The 15,600-nt window shown below is 44.0% G+C and overlaps 1 protein-coding gene across 1 annotated transcript in view; it reads right to left on the reverse strand.

Moving 5' to 3' along the window:
* Window positions 1-15,600, reverse strand: part of LOC116272844 — a 63,057-nt gene that overhangs the window by 45,334 nt on the left and 2,123 nt on the right. The window contains 4 exon segments of the mRNA XM_031661675.1: window positions 5,586-5,734; window positions 11,417-11,901; window positions 12,039-12,240; window positions 14,602-14,760. Coding sequence (XP_031517535.1) covers window positions 5,586-5,734; window positions 11,417-11,901; window positions 12,039-12,240; window positions 14,602-14,760 — 995 coding nt within the window.

Consider the following 15,600-nt stretch of genomic DNA (forward strand, 5'->3'; position numbering starts at 1 on the left):
AATGACAGGATGCTTTAGGGGAGTTGCCTTCTTTGAAATGAACACTTGCTCTTGGTGTATACATATGCTGTTTTATTTGGGAAATTCACAATTCCTTGTGTACACAATGGAAAAATAAAATCTCTAGGACTGTGAATTTCGCTTGCCTGTTGCACATGGCAGCACCTTGGTATATCTTCTTGCAAGCGCTCCATTGCCGGGGTGCGGGGAATATTTTTGAATAGGCTTGCCTTGAGTTTTCTACACATAATGCAATGGTCAAATCATCTTGCTGTAGAGCCAGAGAGATCTGGGTTTGAAGACAGTGGGTTGGAGCTCACCCACTGTCCCCCCATTTGCAATTTTCTACCTCAGGGGACCCACAGGGTGTCCAGTGATACCACGAGGAAGATGCTTCCCTGTAGCCTACCACAGGATACATGAACTTCCAACTGGACTTAGCTTATCCAGAGAGGCAAGGAACCAGTCTTGTGTATCTTTGCTCTCTGACTGAGCAGCATCTGACAATCAAGGAGGAAACTGGTAACATATTCTAAAGCATCTCTTTCCATATAAATGCAGAATTGCCACACACTTTTCACACTGGAAAGATTTTCTATCTAATTAGGATGCAAACACCATGATGACAATTGAATTTGTGAACTTGTGCAATGGGAATTTAGATATATCACTCACTGACTAAATATTTTAAAGCTGGAAGGAAAGTTAAAAGTCATTTTAGTCCCTCTCCTTCATTGCACAGGAGAGGCGACTGAGGCATGAAGGACGACATTTCTCCAACACTGCACTAGACACGCATCTTCACAGTCTCGCACACTACACACATGAATTTTGAAATTCTATGGCTATTGGAACCAGCATAGTTCTAGATCCTGCTACAGACATGCTGGAGTCCTGGGCTTGGAAAAATGGAGGGACAGTGTGCCTGAGCAGTGTGAGCACTAGCAAGCTGTCAGGCAGTGGAGCCTCCCGGAAGAGAAACAGCAAGCCACAGTCAGGCACATCCCACCGATGGTGTGTCTGCTGCAATCCCCCCTTCCTCTTACGGTCACCACAAGGCCTGTGAGTGCCTGTACCAGCAATTGTATGTGCCACTTCCCTCCTGGCCAAATATACCACTCCTCTCTTGGGTCAGAATCTACTTTTTGATCTATCAATTGTCAATCTATTCAAATAATCCATAGAAAACTAGACAGAAAATAGGCAAGGATATAGAACTGAACAACACATTCAGACAACAGGATCCAGTCCATCCATTGATGGCGGGATACATACTCTTTTCAAGGCCATGGAGCATTTGTCAAGATAGACCATATCCTGGATGGCAAATCAAACATTAACACATTTAAAAGAATTAAACTCATACAGAGTATATTCTCTGATCATAGTGGAATCAGGTTAGAAATCTGTAACATACAATAGGAATATGTCCAAGTACTTGGAAACTAAAAACACACTTCTCTTTTTTTGTACAGAAATGTTCACAGCAGTTTTATTCACAAAAGTCAAAATTTGGAAACAATTCCATTTCAAAACCTAAAACACAATGATCGATCTCCCTCTTCAAGAGTAAAATTTGGGAATGTTTTTCAGTTGAAAAATCACGTCCTTATTGGGATGAAAGTTCTCTATGAGACCAAGCTTGTTTTTTTTGTTTCTTTTTTAAACTTTTATTTTAACTTCAGGGGTACATGTGCAGATTTCTTATATAGATAAACTCATGTCATGGAGGTTTGTTGTACACATTATTTTATCACTCAGGTAATTAGCCAAGTACCCATTAGTTATATTTCCTGATCCTTTCCCTCCTCCAATCCTCCACCCTCAAATAGGCCCCAGTGTCTGCTGTTCCCCTATGAAACAGGCTTCTAAATAATTCATGAGTTAAAGCAAAAAATTTCAAGGGAAATTTAAAAACACATTGAACTGAATAAAAATGAAAATATGACATAACAAAATTCATGGGATGAAGTTAAAGAATTACAGAAAGGAAAAGTTCCTTACATAAGAAAATAATAGTCTCAAATCAAAGACTCTAAGTTCTACTTCAAAAAGAAGAAAACCAAAATAAGCCCAAAGCAAGAAAAATAAAGGAAATAATAAGTATAAAAGCAAAACTGATGTCATTGGGAACAAAAATAACAGAAAAAGTACCACACAAAAAGTTGGTTCTTTAAAAAGGTCAATAAAATAAACCTCTAGCAAGACTGACAAAAAAAGGAAGATGACACCAGTTACCAGTATCAGAAATGAAGCAGGGATATTATTAGAGGTCCTACAGACATCACAAAAGATGATGAGGGAATATCATGAACAATGCTAAACACATAAATTTGACAACTTAAAAGAAATGGATCAATTTCTTGAAAAAATCACCACAACTTTAATATGAAAGTGATCATTTGAATAGACTTACTAAGGAAATGAAAAAAACTCCCAGAAAAGAAATCTCGTGGCCCAGAGGGCATCACTGGAGAATTTTATCAAACATTTAAAGAATCAACACAAACCCTTATATAATCTCTTCTAGAAAACCGAAGATGAGGGAGTACTTCCCAACCCATTGTATAAAGCTCCTATTACCCAAGACTGAAAAAATAGTCCCTTAAACACGGAAATGCAAAAATCCTTAACAAAATATTAGCAAATAGAATTCAGCAATATACAAAAGGAGGTTTTTAAAAGACTTTTTTTTTTTTTTTTTTTTGAGACGGAGTCTCGCTCTGTTGCCCAGGCTGGAATGCGGTGGCCGGATTTCAGTTCACTGCAAGCTCCGCCTCCCGGATTTATGCCATTCTCCTGCCTCAGCCACCTGAGTAGCTGGGACTACAGGCGCCGCCACCTTGCCTGGCTAATTCTTTGTATTTTTAGTAGAGACGGGGTTTCGCTGTGTTAGCCGGGATGGTCTCGATCTCCTGACCTCGTGATCCGCCCGTCTCGGCCTCCCAAAGTGCTGGGATTACAGGCTTGAGCCACCGCGCCCGGCCTTAAAAGAGTATTATTAAACACCATGACTAAGTGGGATTTACTCCAGGGATACCATACTGATTCAATATTTGAAAATCAATTAATATAATCCACCGTATTGACAGACTGAAGAAATAATCATATAATCATACCAACTGATGCAGTAAAAGGAAGCCTTTGGTGAAATTCAAGGCCCATTCATGATTTTTTAAGTATCGTGAAACTTTTTTTTAATGTATCAGAAAACTAGGAATAGACAGAACTTTCTCAAGTGGATAAAGAACATGTACAAAATACCGCCAGCTAATACCACACTTCATGGGAAAAGACTGAAGGCTTTGCCCCAAGATCTGGAACAAGACAGAGATGTCCATTCACACCACTGCTGTTCAACATAGTGCTGGGAGTTCTAGCCAGGGCAACAGGCAAGAAAAAATAAGTAAAAGATACCCAGATTGGAGAGCAAGAATGAACACTCTCCCTATTTGCAGATGACAATGATGGTGTACATAGAAAATGCCAAGGAACCTACCAAAACAAAACCAAAAAAAAGTCCCAAACTTCTATTACTAATAAGTTCAGCAAGTCAGAGAACACATCAACATACCAAAATCAATTGTATTTACTATACTAGCAACTAACACAGGCGAAATGAAATGTGAAAATACAGTGCTATTCACAATCACTCCAAAACACAATACTTTGTCATAAATCTAACAAAATACATTCAGAACATATCTCTTGAAAACTAGAAACCACTGATATAATGATATAAGAACATAAAGAAGGTCTAAATAATGAAAAGACCTATCATATGCACGGATTGGAAGATGCAACATAGTAGAGATGCCAGTTCTTTCCAGATTGATACCTACACTTAACAAACTTTTACCAAATCCCAGCAGAATTTTTCTGTAGTTACAGAAAAAGTTATTCTAAAATTTATATCGAAAAGCATATGAACTATAAGAAGTTAAGATGAGTTAATGTTGAAAAGGAGGAATGAAGAGGTTGAATTACTTGAAAAATTTGAAGACATAATACAGCTATGGTAATAAAAAATGTGGGTATAGACAGAGTGACAGACACACAGATAAAACAGAATGAAACAAAGAACCAGGAATAACCCACACCAGTCAAGTCAGCTGATTTTTGACAACTTCATAAAAGCAATTCAGTCAAGGAAGGATAGTCTCTCCAACAAATGGTGCTGGAGTAATTGGGCATCCATGGAGGGTGGGGGAAAATAAATTAGATCTAAATCTTACATTTTGATTTTATATAAAAATCAAAACAGTTAACAAATTAAACTGTAAGGGATGAAATTATAAAACTTTCAGAAGAACACAAAGGAGAAAATCTTCAAGAGCTAGGGCTTCATACAGAATTCTTAGACAATACTCTAAAAGCATGCTCCATAAAAGAAAAATCAATAAAATTGGATTTTGTCAATATTAAAAACTTTTCCTCTGTGAAAGATGCTATTAAAAGGATTAAAAGCAAGCTATGGATCTGACATAAAGGATCATACCTAGGATATATAGAGAATTCTCAATCTCAGCAGTAAAAAAATAAAATAAGACCAAATAATCCAATTTTTAAAAGGGCAAATAAGATGAAGAGACAATTCAATGAGAAGGATATACTGATGAAAAAAAAATAAATAAATAAAAGAGGAGTTCAGTATCACTAACAATTAGGGTAATGCAAATTAAGACAACAATGAGATATCAACCTATTAAATATACACCTAGTAGAACAGCTAACATAAAAAACAGTGGAAATACTAGTTGCTGGTGAGGACACAAAGAAACTGGATCTCTCAGATATTGCTGGTGGAAACGAAAAATAGTGTATAAGACGGTGCCTTAAGCAATTAAACATACTCTGCCATACAACCCAGCAATCGTACTCCTGGGCATTTATCCCAGAAAATACAATCTTATGCTCACATAGAAACCTGTATACAAATGTGCTCAGTCATTTTATTTGCAATAGACAAAAACAGGAAACAATCAAAATGTTCCCAAATAGATGAATGGCTAAAGAAGCTGTGATACACTCATACCATGAACAAATATTCCGCAGTAAAAAAGAACAAACTACTGACAGGTGTAACAACCTGAATGAATCTCAAAATCATTTTGCTGGAAAAAAAAAAAAAAAGCCAGTCTCAAAAGGCCAATGATTCCATATATGTAACATTCTCAAAGTGGCAAAAAGTAAATAAATAAAAAGTAAATAAAGAACAAATTGAACAAATTTGAGGCTGACAATGGTTAGAAATTGGGGGGAAGGAAGCAGATGTGACAGTAAAGGGATAGCAAGGGGAATACAAGATCCACTTTCGCTTGATGAGGGTTCTGTATCTTGATTTCAAGGATAGTTACATAAGCCTACATGGGGTAAAATGACACAGAGCCATGCTCCTGAATGGCACCAATGTCAGTTTCCTGGTTTGGGATCCCACTAAGTTATCTATTGTGTGACAAGTACAAGAGACCTTTCTGTACTGCCTTTGCCATCCTCTTGGAATTTACAATTACTCAAAAGTAAAACCTTTAAAACCTATCACTGCAGAATATTTTTCTATCAGAATAACAAGAAACAACACTCACTTCCAATATCCGGCCTCAGCTTTTTATCATATTCTCTTAGCAGCTTGTTGAGAATAAGAGTCACGTCAGTGTCTTGGGATTTTGGAGCCAAGACCCACTTTTGGTTTGATGACGAATCTTCATATTCATCCTCTTCCACCTTTCTGGACCTGGAGTTATAGCACAAAAATGCGACAAGTAAGTGGCAGCAATGGCTCTAGGAAGAGCCTAAGTTTGTCCTATCCAAGTATCATGAAAGGGGTAGAAAGTCCCCAGTACCCACAGCCCAACCACACATGTGAAACCCCGAAAATTTTTTTTAAAAAAGAAAGAAACACAAAATAGGAATGATTCCATAAGAAGAATGCTACTGCTATTAACAAGGTACGTTTTTATTAAATGTCACAAGACCATCCCCCATCCCAGTTAAACTACAGACAACATGGCAGGTAAACAATACCAGAGGGCTAACCAGCAGGCAACACAACCCTTGAATCCACCCTGAGAGACTGTGAAGGCCAAGGCACAAACCTTCTAGAGGTTTTCCATACGGTGATTGTATCATGTTGTTTCCACCCCTAACCATCAAGACCTCATTTTACTTGAAGGTGAGATTAGCTTTTGCAGACTGGACTCATTCAAAATAGTTGAGTCTGACTCTGTGCTTCTCTTGGAGGCGGGAATCTGGGGGTCTAGACACTTGGACAGTGTGAGGGGGTCTGCTTTGCCGGCACTCAGGTTGGAAGCAAGGACAGAGATGTCTGCAGGTGACTAGTGAAGACCCTCTGGCAATCTTACACGCCTCGGTCCACACAAACCGATTCATCTTCTGCACAGCAGGCTAACGCAGACATGAAAAACCAAGCTTTCGAATACATCTTCAACATTCTGACTTCTTAGTAAATGAGTCTCAGTGAACGCCTGGGCATCTCTGAGCTTGTTTTGTGCAGAGATGAGCTGGACAGCCTCCTCTCCCGGGTGACACGCACTGACAGGGGTGCCTGAATGGAGAGGCCTCAGGATGACTAGCTAGTTTTACTTTTTAATTTTTTTTTATTTTTATTTATTTTTTTATTTTTTTGGTTCTGTAGTTTTTGGTTTTTTTTTCATTTGTTTGTTTGTTTTGTTTTGTTCTTTTTTTTTTTGAGACGGAGTCTCGCTCTATCGCCCAGGCTGGAGTGCAGTGGCACAATGTTGGCTCACTGCAAACTCCGCCTCCTGGGTTCACGCCATTCTCCTGGCTCAATTTTTTGTATTTTTAGTAGAGACGGGGTTTCACCGTGTTAGCCAGGATGGTCTCGATCTCCTGACCTTGTGATCCGCCCGCCTCGGCCTCCCAAAGTGCTGGGATTACAGGCGTGAGCCACCGCGCCCGGCCCAGTTTTTGGTTTAAAAAAAAAAAATTGGTTTATAATTGACACACACTTGTACTTGACAAGCTGGTTTTCTCAATGAGTGAGGCCATCTCAACACTATAGTCACGTGGGCTTAGAGAGCAGACAGTCTCTTTCTGCCTTAAAGCAGCATTTCCAGGCAGACTACCATTGACCCCAGCAAGAAAGCATGTGAAATAAACCAACCTTTTCCTTTCTAGTTTGTCAGTGTGCATGCTTTAGTAACTTTCTCTTCACAGAAGAGAATAAAAAGAATCGAAAACTGCACGGAGGCAGATTTGTCCTGACTGGATACGAACTCTTTTCTGTTTAGCTTCCCAGATGGGAGCCAGAATGTCAGTGTCATGTCAGGACACTTGTGCTCTGGGATGTGAGTTTCTTGAACTTAAGTTTGAGAATTGTCTAAATTATCTATAATTCACAAGATGTTAATTTAAAAAAAAATTTTCACGTTCATTTTTGCTACTGAATTTAGGTCTTCATATATACACATATGCATACTTATGTAATATATACATGAGTCTTTTAAAGTGTGTTAACTAGCCATAATGTAGACTAGAGTGTTGGCCAGATAGTCTAAACCTAGATGAGCATGTACATAAACGAGAGATCTTGACAATGAGTATACGGCATATGTCTCAAAGAATGACTTCCCCACTTACGTTTTTCCTACGCTGATCTTAAACTGTAATTCTATTCCTTGAGTACCTATTGGCTAGAAGGTTAAATTAAATCATCCACAGAAACTATACATTGCTGTTGATTTTTACGCACATTTGATATTCATGATAGATAGGAACTTTTAAATGTGGGGCACATATTCAGTAAGGAATATGTTGCATTTCATTATTTATAAAAGTGAACATTTACAAGTAATACTACAGAATTTTAAATGTTACTCTAAAATATTTCATGTCATCTGGCCGGGCATGGTGGTTCACGCCTCTAATCCCAACACTTTGGGAAGCTGAGGTGGGTGGGTCATCTGAGATCAGGAGTTCGAGACCAGCCTGGCCAACAGCGTGCAACCCTGTCTCTACTAAAAATACAAAAAAAAATCTGGGCATGGTGGCACATGCCTGTAGTCCTGGCTATTCGGGAGGCTGAGGCAGGAGAATTGCTTGAACCCAGGAGGCAGAGGTTGCAGTGAGCTGAGATAGTGCCACTGCACTCCAACCTGGGCAACAGAGCAAGACTCCATCTCAAACAATAATAATAATAATAATAATAATAAATTTTAAAATTAAAATATTTTGTGTCATCAGGAGTATTATCAGAAATGTTAATTTTATCATCTTGCAAAATTTTTTTAAAACTTAAAGAGCAGGTTGAAGCATTTAGATAGCTGGGAATCAAGCACTGCCCACAGGACAGGGCAGATCACTACAGAGCAAGGGCATCTGGAGCAGTGAGGAGAGGCTGGTAACTCATCTCAGCAGAATCTGGCACAACATGCTCAGGACACTTGGCGATTCAGCCCAGGGGCCTTCCTCCCTCTCTCTGCTGTCTCTGTCTCTTCCCCTCTCTCTTCTTCCCCTCCCCTCCCATTCGCCTCCCCTCTCCTACCCCCACCACTACAGAGCCAGACCACAGACTCCACAGTCTGTTATTGTCTATGGCCCTGATAGTCACACACACACAAACCGAGCACAGTAACCAGCTTTTCATCATTCTCTGTATACGCAGCCTTCGTTTTTGAAAATTACTTCCAGCTACTTACAGGTATTCTAATAAGTCTAATTCTCCCTCTAGTGGCGATGAGAGGGTTTTCCTGAAATTGCAAGAGCTTCCTCCTTCGAGGCCAGTACAGGTGGCAGTGAGGGGGACCAAGAAAAAGCAAGCAGAAACGTTCTCTTCCACCCCTTCAGCAGGCATATCAGGGCCCCAGCTGTGTAACCTGGTTGGGTAGGCAGTGGGAAGAGTGAGGCCGAGATGCTCTAGGTCCCTGGGCTGTGAGCACCCTTCTCCCTCAAATCCTGAAAATGAAATAGAAGCCTCACATTGCTAGTGCCAGACCACCAGGCCCACAGGAAAATCCTTGCTTTCATGAAAACGAAATCTCATCTCAGAGGACCCATTAGAATGTGGATAATACAGAAATATTTTCTTTCCCTAAATTCTAAGTGAATTATATATAGTCTTTATGAGCACTGTTACTTGCATTGTTGGATCCTAAACATCATTACTGCAATTAGCTTTTTCTTAAAAATAAATCAGTGATGTATTGTCATTGTCAAAAAACAACTCAACCCTCAGATCTTATCTTCATGTCTTACACCTTTGCTTAAAGCAGAAGGACCGAGAAAAAGTCTGAAGTATTTTTAAACATTAAAAGGAGTTCCTAAACCTCAGAAAGCAGTTAAGGCATCACCAAGGTCTGAGTGGGAATCGGTGCGTTTTATGAAGCCCATGGGTGTCAAAATGGGGAGGCCCCCTCCTCGGGAGCTGCTGAGCCATCACCACAAAGCACAGACATCAGACCCTCATCCAAGGAACTTCCACAGCAGGAAGGAACTCAGAGTGCAAATGAGAACCCCCTCCGAATTCAAAACAGTTTTGAAAGATGACACTGCACATCAGATTGCTTCACATGTCTGTACAACCCATTCAGAGAACAAAGACACTCTCAAAGAAGAGGCATATAGCAATAAAGTTAGTATAAAATTTGGATTTTTTAACTGATCTGCAAGCTCTATTATGAAAGCTGGGAAACCAACCCAAATACAGAACAAATGAAAATCATTATGTCTGTCTTCGCAGAATGGAAGGATGAAGAATCCCAAGAGATTCTGCGTATATTTGGGAATCCCCAGTAACAGGACTGTTTTAAGGCAGAGGCTAAGGTATTTTCCTAAGCACATGCAGTAGTGAGGACGATAGTCTGTGCTTCTTTTAGAATGTTAAGAATCCAGAGATCTAAACAGTTGATTACTGAACCCGAAGGGCCGGTCACTCGTTTGAGTTGGTGGCAATAGAAAGGTGGCAGAGATGTGACTGCGGGCCTCAACGCTACGCCCGGTGCTGTCTACCTCCCTCTCTGCCTCTAAACAGAGACACAACCAGGAATAAGCAACCTCAGAAAGCATATTTCCATCTCTTTCACCAGCTGCCTCTTTAGATAGAAAGAAACTTCAGCTGAAAGGCCCAAGGAGTGCTCTGTCTCTTTGAAAGAGTTGCCGGTGAGTCACCGGTGGAGTCGGCTTCCACACTCAACTCAGCAAAGAGGAGCAGTGGCAAGGGGGACGGCCAGGGCTTCCTCCCTCAGGGTAAGCTCCTCTGCCCAGTTCAGGAGTGAGAACTGGGGGCCCCTTGATGTTTAGTAGGATTTATTCATGTGTCTTCCTAGCTCCTTGAGAGTTCACAAATATGAATGAAAAGGCCTGATGGTGGCCAGGCTTGTGCGCGCAAGGACGCCCTCTGATTCTCTGGCTCCCAGAGCCAGGAAATGGAGAAGCGTCAAAACAAGAGGGTTTAGGGGCTAGGGGCACGCTGAGCTTCCTAGGGTGGGAAAAGGGGAAGGCCAGACACTGCTCCGATTTTTAAATCACAGGGCAATCGGCAAGTTCTGGCCAGAGATCCAGCCAGAGAGACAGAATTAAAGAAACTAAACCCAGAATCTCCAGTTGTGTTTACAGCAACAGGGTTTAACCCTTTGGGTCCCACTGTCTTCGTATCCTCATGCGCCCTCTTAGTCTCCTCTGGAGTGGTTCTAAGCTCCCATTAGCTGGCTGGTGTGCTGGGAGGAAGGTTGCGGAATTTATGGTGAGATAATTTCTTACATTACCAGGCAGAAGCCTTATTATCCATTTCAACATGCGTGCTTTATGGGGGTGGGAGTGCGTGTGTTCCTGTGTGTGAAAGTGGCTGATCTGGAAGGTAGGTAGGTGTGCGTGTGTGTGTGTGTGTGTGTGTTTGCAGGACCTGGCAGGGGAGTCCTCTCAGACAAGCAGGGCTTTCTGCTGCCCACCTGGTCCCAATCCCCCCGCACCTGCCTCCAATGCATTAGCTCTTTCCAGCCCGGTCTAAACTGGGCAGTTAGAACCACGGTTCCCGGGTTCTTGGAAATTTCAGAGTGATGGAAATGACAGAGAATGTCAGCCAAAGTGTGTGTGTGAGAGCCCCCTGAAACAGCTGAGGTGGGAATTAGGGGTCGGTAAGGAGCCAGAAATGGCCCCTGCCCCATGATCCTGGTTTTCAAAACCCCTTAAAATCACCAGATCCTAAAAGCCTCAGGAGACGAGCCATTAATCTGAGTCCCCACACTCCCGGCTGCAGAGGAGAAAGCAGTCTAAGGGAGCTGGGACAGGTGAGGTGTGGGCCGACTTCCCGTCCCCTCCCGGCCCGCCGTGCCGCAGCCCAGCCGACGGCTGGCGCGCCAGGGACTCCGACAGACAGCGCCCCCCGCCGCCCTGTCGCCCAGCTCGGGGCCTCCGGGGATGCGGCCCCCGCGCCACTTACCGCGCGTGCAAGCCCGAGAACAGGCAGAGGAGGAGCAGCAGCTTCGGGGCCATGGTGCCGTGGAGCTCGGGGCCTCGGCCGGGCGCGGCTTCCTGCAGCGCGGACCTCGTCCCCGCCGGCCCTCTCTGGCCCGGCTTCCTCCGAGGCTGCTGGCGGCGGGCGGGACAGGAGTCTACTCCGGCGCTGGCCGCGCCCCCGCGGGGCGCACACGGGACGCACACGGGACGCCGGCCCCTCGCGGCGCGCCGCCCCCGCCCGCACAGTGGCGCCGGTCCGCGCAGCCGGGTGGGGGAGCAATGGGCGCCGGGGACCCCCTGGCGCGGCGCCGCCCACCCCGCCTGGAGCAGCGAGCGGGCGCGGGTGCCCAGGCCGGGCTGTGAGCGCTGTGCGGTCGCCGCGCGGAGAGGCGGGGGCAGGCGGGCGGCTGTCCTCTGGCAGCGCCTCTGAGGCGGTCCCGGCGGGGAGGAGTTTCCCCAATTACACGCCTGACAACGCGCAGGGCGAGGAAGGCGAGGTTTGAATGGACTCGGAGTTTGAGGCCAGGAAGGGGGCGGAGCTCCGAGGGGGAGGGGAGGCTGGGGATCCCGCAGGGAGCCTGAAGAGAGGTCCCCGGGGTGGGCACCTTGAGAGCCAGCCCGCGCTCCGCCTTCCTCCGGCCGTTTCTACCCCGTGCAGGTTTCCTCCAGCGCTCCCTGACCTCCCGTGGCCGCCGTCGCCCAGGGTCGAGACGGTTTGCTGAAAGCAGCCCTTTCATCGCACTCTTCGTGCTAAGTCGGCTGAACTCCTGGGCACTGGTAAGATTCTGTGCTTGGAAAGGTGGCTTTCTGCGGGAATATTTGGAAAAAAGCACTCCAGATTTATGCCTTTCTTACAGAAAAGAGAGACTAACACGTAGCAATAAACAGTAGAGGTAGAAAGGAATGTTAAAGGTAGGAGCTAGGTAGATCCTAAGGCAAGAAACCAAAGACATTCCGTTTGGCGGAAGCATGAAGTGCGCCTCATCCCATGTATTTTCATATTCCGAAAACCAAAAATGGCATTTACGATTTAATTTGTCATAATCATTCAGAAAGTTAGTCTTACACCATGTAAGTATTGCAATCTCAACAGTGTAGCAAATCCACTAAGAATCTTACATTTCTATCACTTCCAAAAAATTCTTAGAAAATATTTTGTAAGTGCTATTCATAGATTTATGTAAGGGTGTGATAACTGTTTCTTTAATATTGTCAAATAGCTTTGTTCGTCCAGGCACAGTGGCCCACGCCGGTAACCCCAGCACTTTGGGAGGCCGAGGCAGGCGGATCACTTGAGCCCAAGAGTTCAAGACCAGCCTGGGTAGTATGCAAAAATGCTGTCTCTACAAAAAATACTAAAGAATTAGCTGAGCATGGTGGCATGGGCCTGTATTCCTCTGGTGTGTTCCCCCTCGTTTCTGGATAGGCATGAAGTGGAGTGGAGTGCAGTTGTTAATGACAATATTGTTTTTCAACAGTGGAGCTGTCATCTCCCTGGCATCACCTTTCTGTCTCTGTGCGGTGCTGAACTCGCCCAGCTCCCCCCTTTCCAGGACTCTTTCTGGCATTCTCATCTTCCTCTGCCCAGCACATCCCTCCTACTTAGGTGCACATGGCCTATAAGGTCCCCTCTTTCATGAAGACTCTGACGCTTGCATTCTTCCATCTCCAACACCTGTACCACACCTGTAGGCTTCAGGGGAATATGAGCATTTATCATACTCTGCCCTAATCTGTAATTTTCTGTGCCGAAATCTGAGTACTTTAAAAATCAATTAGATGATGATTTATTGTTCCTTCATTGCTTATAGAAATATGTCATCTCCACATAAGAGACGAGTCTCACTCTGTCGCCCAGGCTGGAGTGCAGTGGTGTCATCTGGACTCACTGCAACCTCCACCTCCCAGGTTCAAGCGATTCTCGTGCCTCATCCTCCTGAGTACCTGGGATTATAGGCACCCACCACCACACCTGGCTAATTTTTGTATTTTTAGTAGAAATAGGGTTTCACCATGTTGGCCAGGCTCTTCTGGAACTCCTGACTTCAACTGATCTGCTCGCCTCGGCCTCCCAAAGTGCTGAGATTACAGGCGTGAGCCACCGCGCCTGAGTGTGCTGCAAGAATGCTGCAAATAGAAACAATTCTTTTGTGCTTGCCTTCTTAACACAGTAATAGGAACATAAGCAAAAATAATCATCCGACATTGATCACATAAGATGGACCAGGGCAACTCTCACAACATTATTTCCGTTTTGCATCTAGAGAAAAAGCACAGAGAAGTTAAGTCACTTACCCCAAGGTCACACAGCTAGTAGACTGAGGATGTTAAAAGCCAGGCAGTTGGCTCCAATGTTTCAGTCCTAATCACGATACCATACTGCCTTCCTGAGGAGGAGCTCAGCAGACATTTGTTGTTTGGCTAGTTGATGAAAGTTGTGGACTCCTTACCGTATTATTTATTTTTTTGAGCATGAGTTAAAATATTCACAAGTTGTTTATAATAGAAATAGACTGTTACTTGAGTGATTTTGTAAAATATCAGTAAATAAGAAGTGTCCTCAGAGTTGTTGTTATTACTATTTTTACAATTCAATGAGTGGACAAGAAAATGCAATACTGTTTTTACATCCCTATGCTCTTTATTCTTTTCCTTTCTTGCATATTTCAACGTGCTATTATGGATGAATGCAAGGTGATCCCCTCTGGCCTTTGGAATGCTTTGCTTCATTTATTAGACTGAGTAGCTCAACTTGATACGTCTGAGCATTTTACCTTGGAAAGCCCCTCCCCTCTTCCTGGAAGGAGATTTTGTTTTTTAAAGCTAAATGAACTGGAAGGTTGGGGAAAAATCAAAGCAAGCTTTCTAGGCGTTAAGTGTGAAAGCAAAATGCAAGGTTAAGACTGTTCAAAGCAGAAGCCACAGGCTTTCATGTAGCTCCCTCGCCCCGGTCGACCTGCGGGGATGCTCTGCGGAGCATGCGCAGTGTGCACTCTCCAACCCGCCTCAGCCTCTCCATCTTCAGCCCGGGAGAAGCGGGCGGGATTTACACTTGCTCCCCCTAGCTCGCAGGAATAGAAAGGGAAATAAAAAGTAGGTGAAAGCGAGCGCCACCAGAAGACTGGCTGTTAGTCCTAAGAGGTTAGGTAACTGATCGGTGCTCAAAACCGAAGCGCAGACGCGGCCGTAGTGACGAACAGCTCCAGCCTGGCGCGCTGCTTTGCTCCTGGCTTGGCGCTGGGTCCTCGGCTCTGGAGGTTCTGGGGAAGACCTGGGCTGCCCGCGCAGCGGCGGGTCGGGCTGCACCTCGGCGGGGGCGGCGGGACCCTGGCAGCGTTGCCAGGAAGCGCCTTTCAGTTCCCAGGCCACGGAGCCGCCCGGCTGCCCACGCGCCCCTCACCGCGCATCCGCTGCTCCGTGGCTGCCCCGAGCTCTGCTTTGAGAAACATCCCTCCCACTCCCAAAACTGTACTTCTGGGCTACATGTTTCGTGGTTTCATATTTTGAAAAAGCGCCCTTCCCTTGTCATTCAAAACAGCACTGTCAAGGGATAATACACACACAACAAAAATGCACCCATCTTAAAAGTATGGCTCAGTGAACTATTTGGCATGTGTATACCGTATGTATATGAATAGCATATGTATAGCACCTGGATTATTATATATAACAAATACATAATTATGTAATTCCCAGTGGCTGGGCCATCTTCAAGTCAGTACCGATACTGGGTAACCAACTATTCAGCCTTTGGCCACAGAAGCCTAGTTTTGCCTCGTCTTGCAGTTTGCATAGATGTGGTCATGCAGTACTATCCATTTAACCTCCGGCTTCTCTCACGCAGTGCAGTGTCTGTGAGATGTACCCTTATGGCTACATTACCAGTCATTCATTACTTTTTACTGCTGTGCACGATAGTTCTTTGTGTGAATACACCACACGCTATTTATTTGTTCCTATGCCAATGGATATTTGGGTTGTTTGAAACTTCGGGATGTTATGAATAAAGCTGACATGAATACTCTTGTCTTTTGATGGATATATGTGTTCATTTCTCTTGGTTATCTGACTGAAAACAGAATATCCAGATCACAAGGAAGGCAATGCGTTTAGTGGTAATAAATATTACTACAGAGATTTCTAAAGCAGTTACGTTTATCACACATT

The sequence above is a fragment of the Papio anubis genome, unplaced genomic scaffold (assembly GCF_008728515.1).
Source record: "Papio anubis isolate 15944 unplaced genomic scaffold, Panubis1.0 scaffold225, whole genome shotgun sequence".
In the NCBI taxonomy this organism is placed as follows: domain Eukaryota; kingdom Metazoa; phylum Chordata; class Mammalia; order Primates; family Cercopithecidae; genus Papio; species Papio anubis.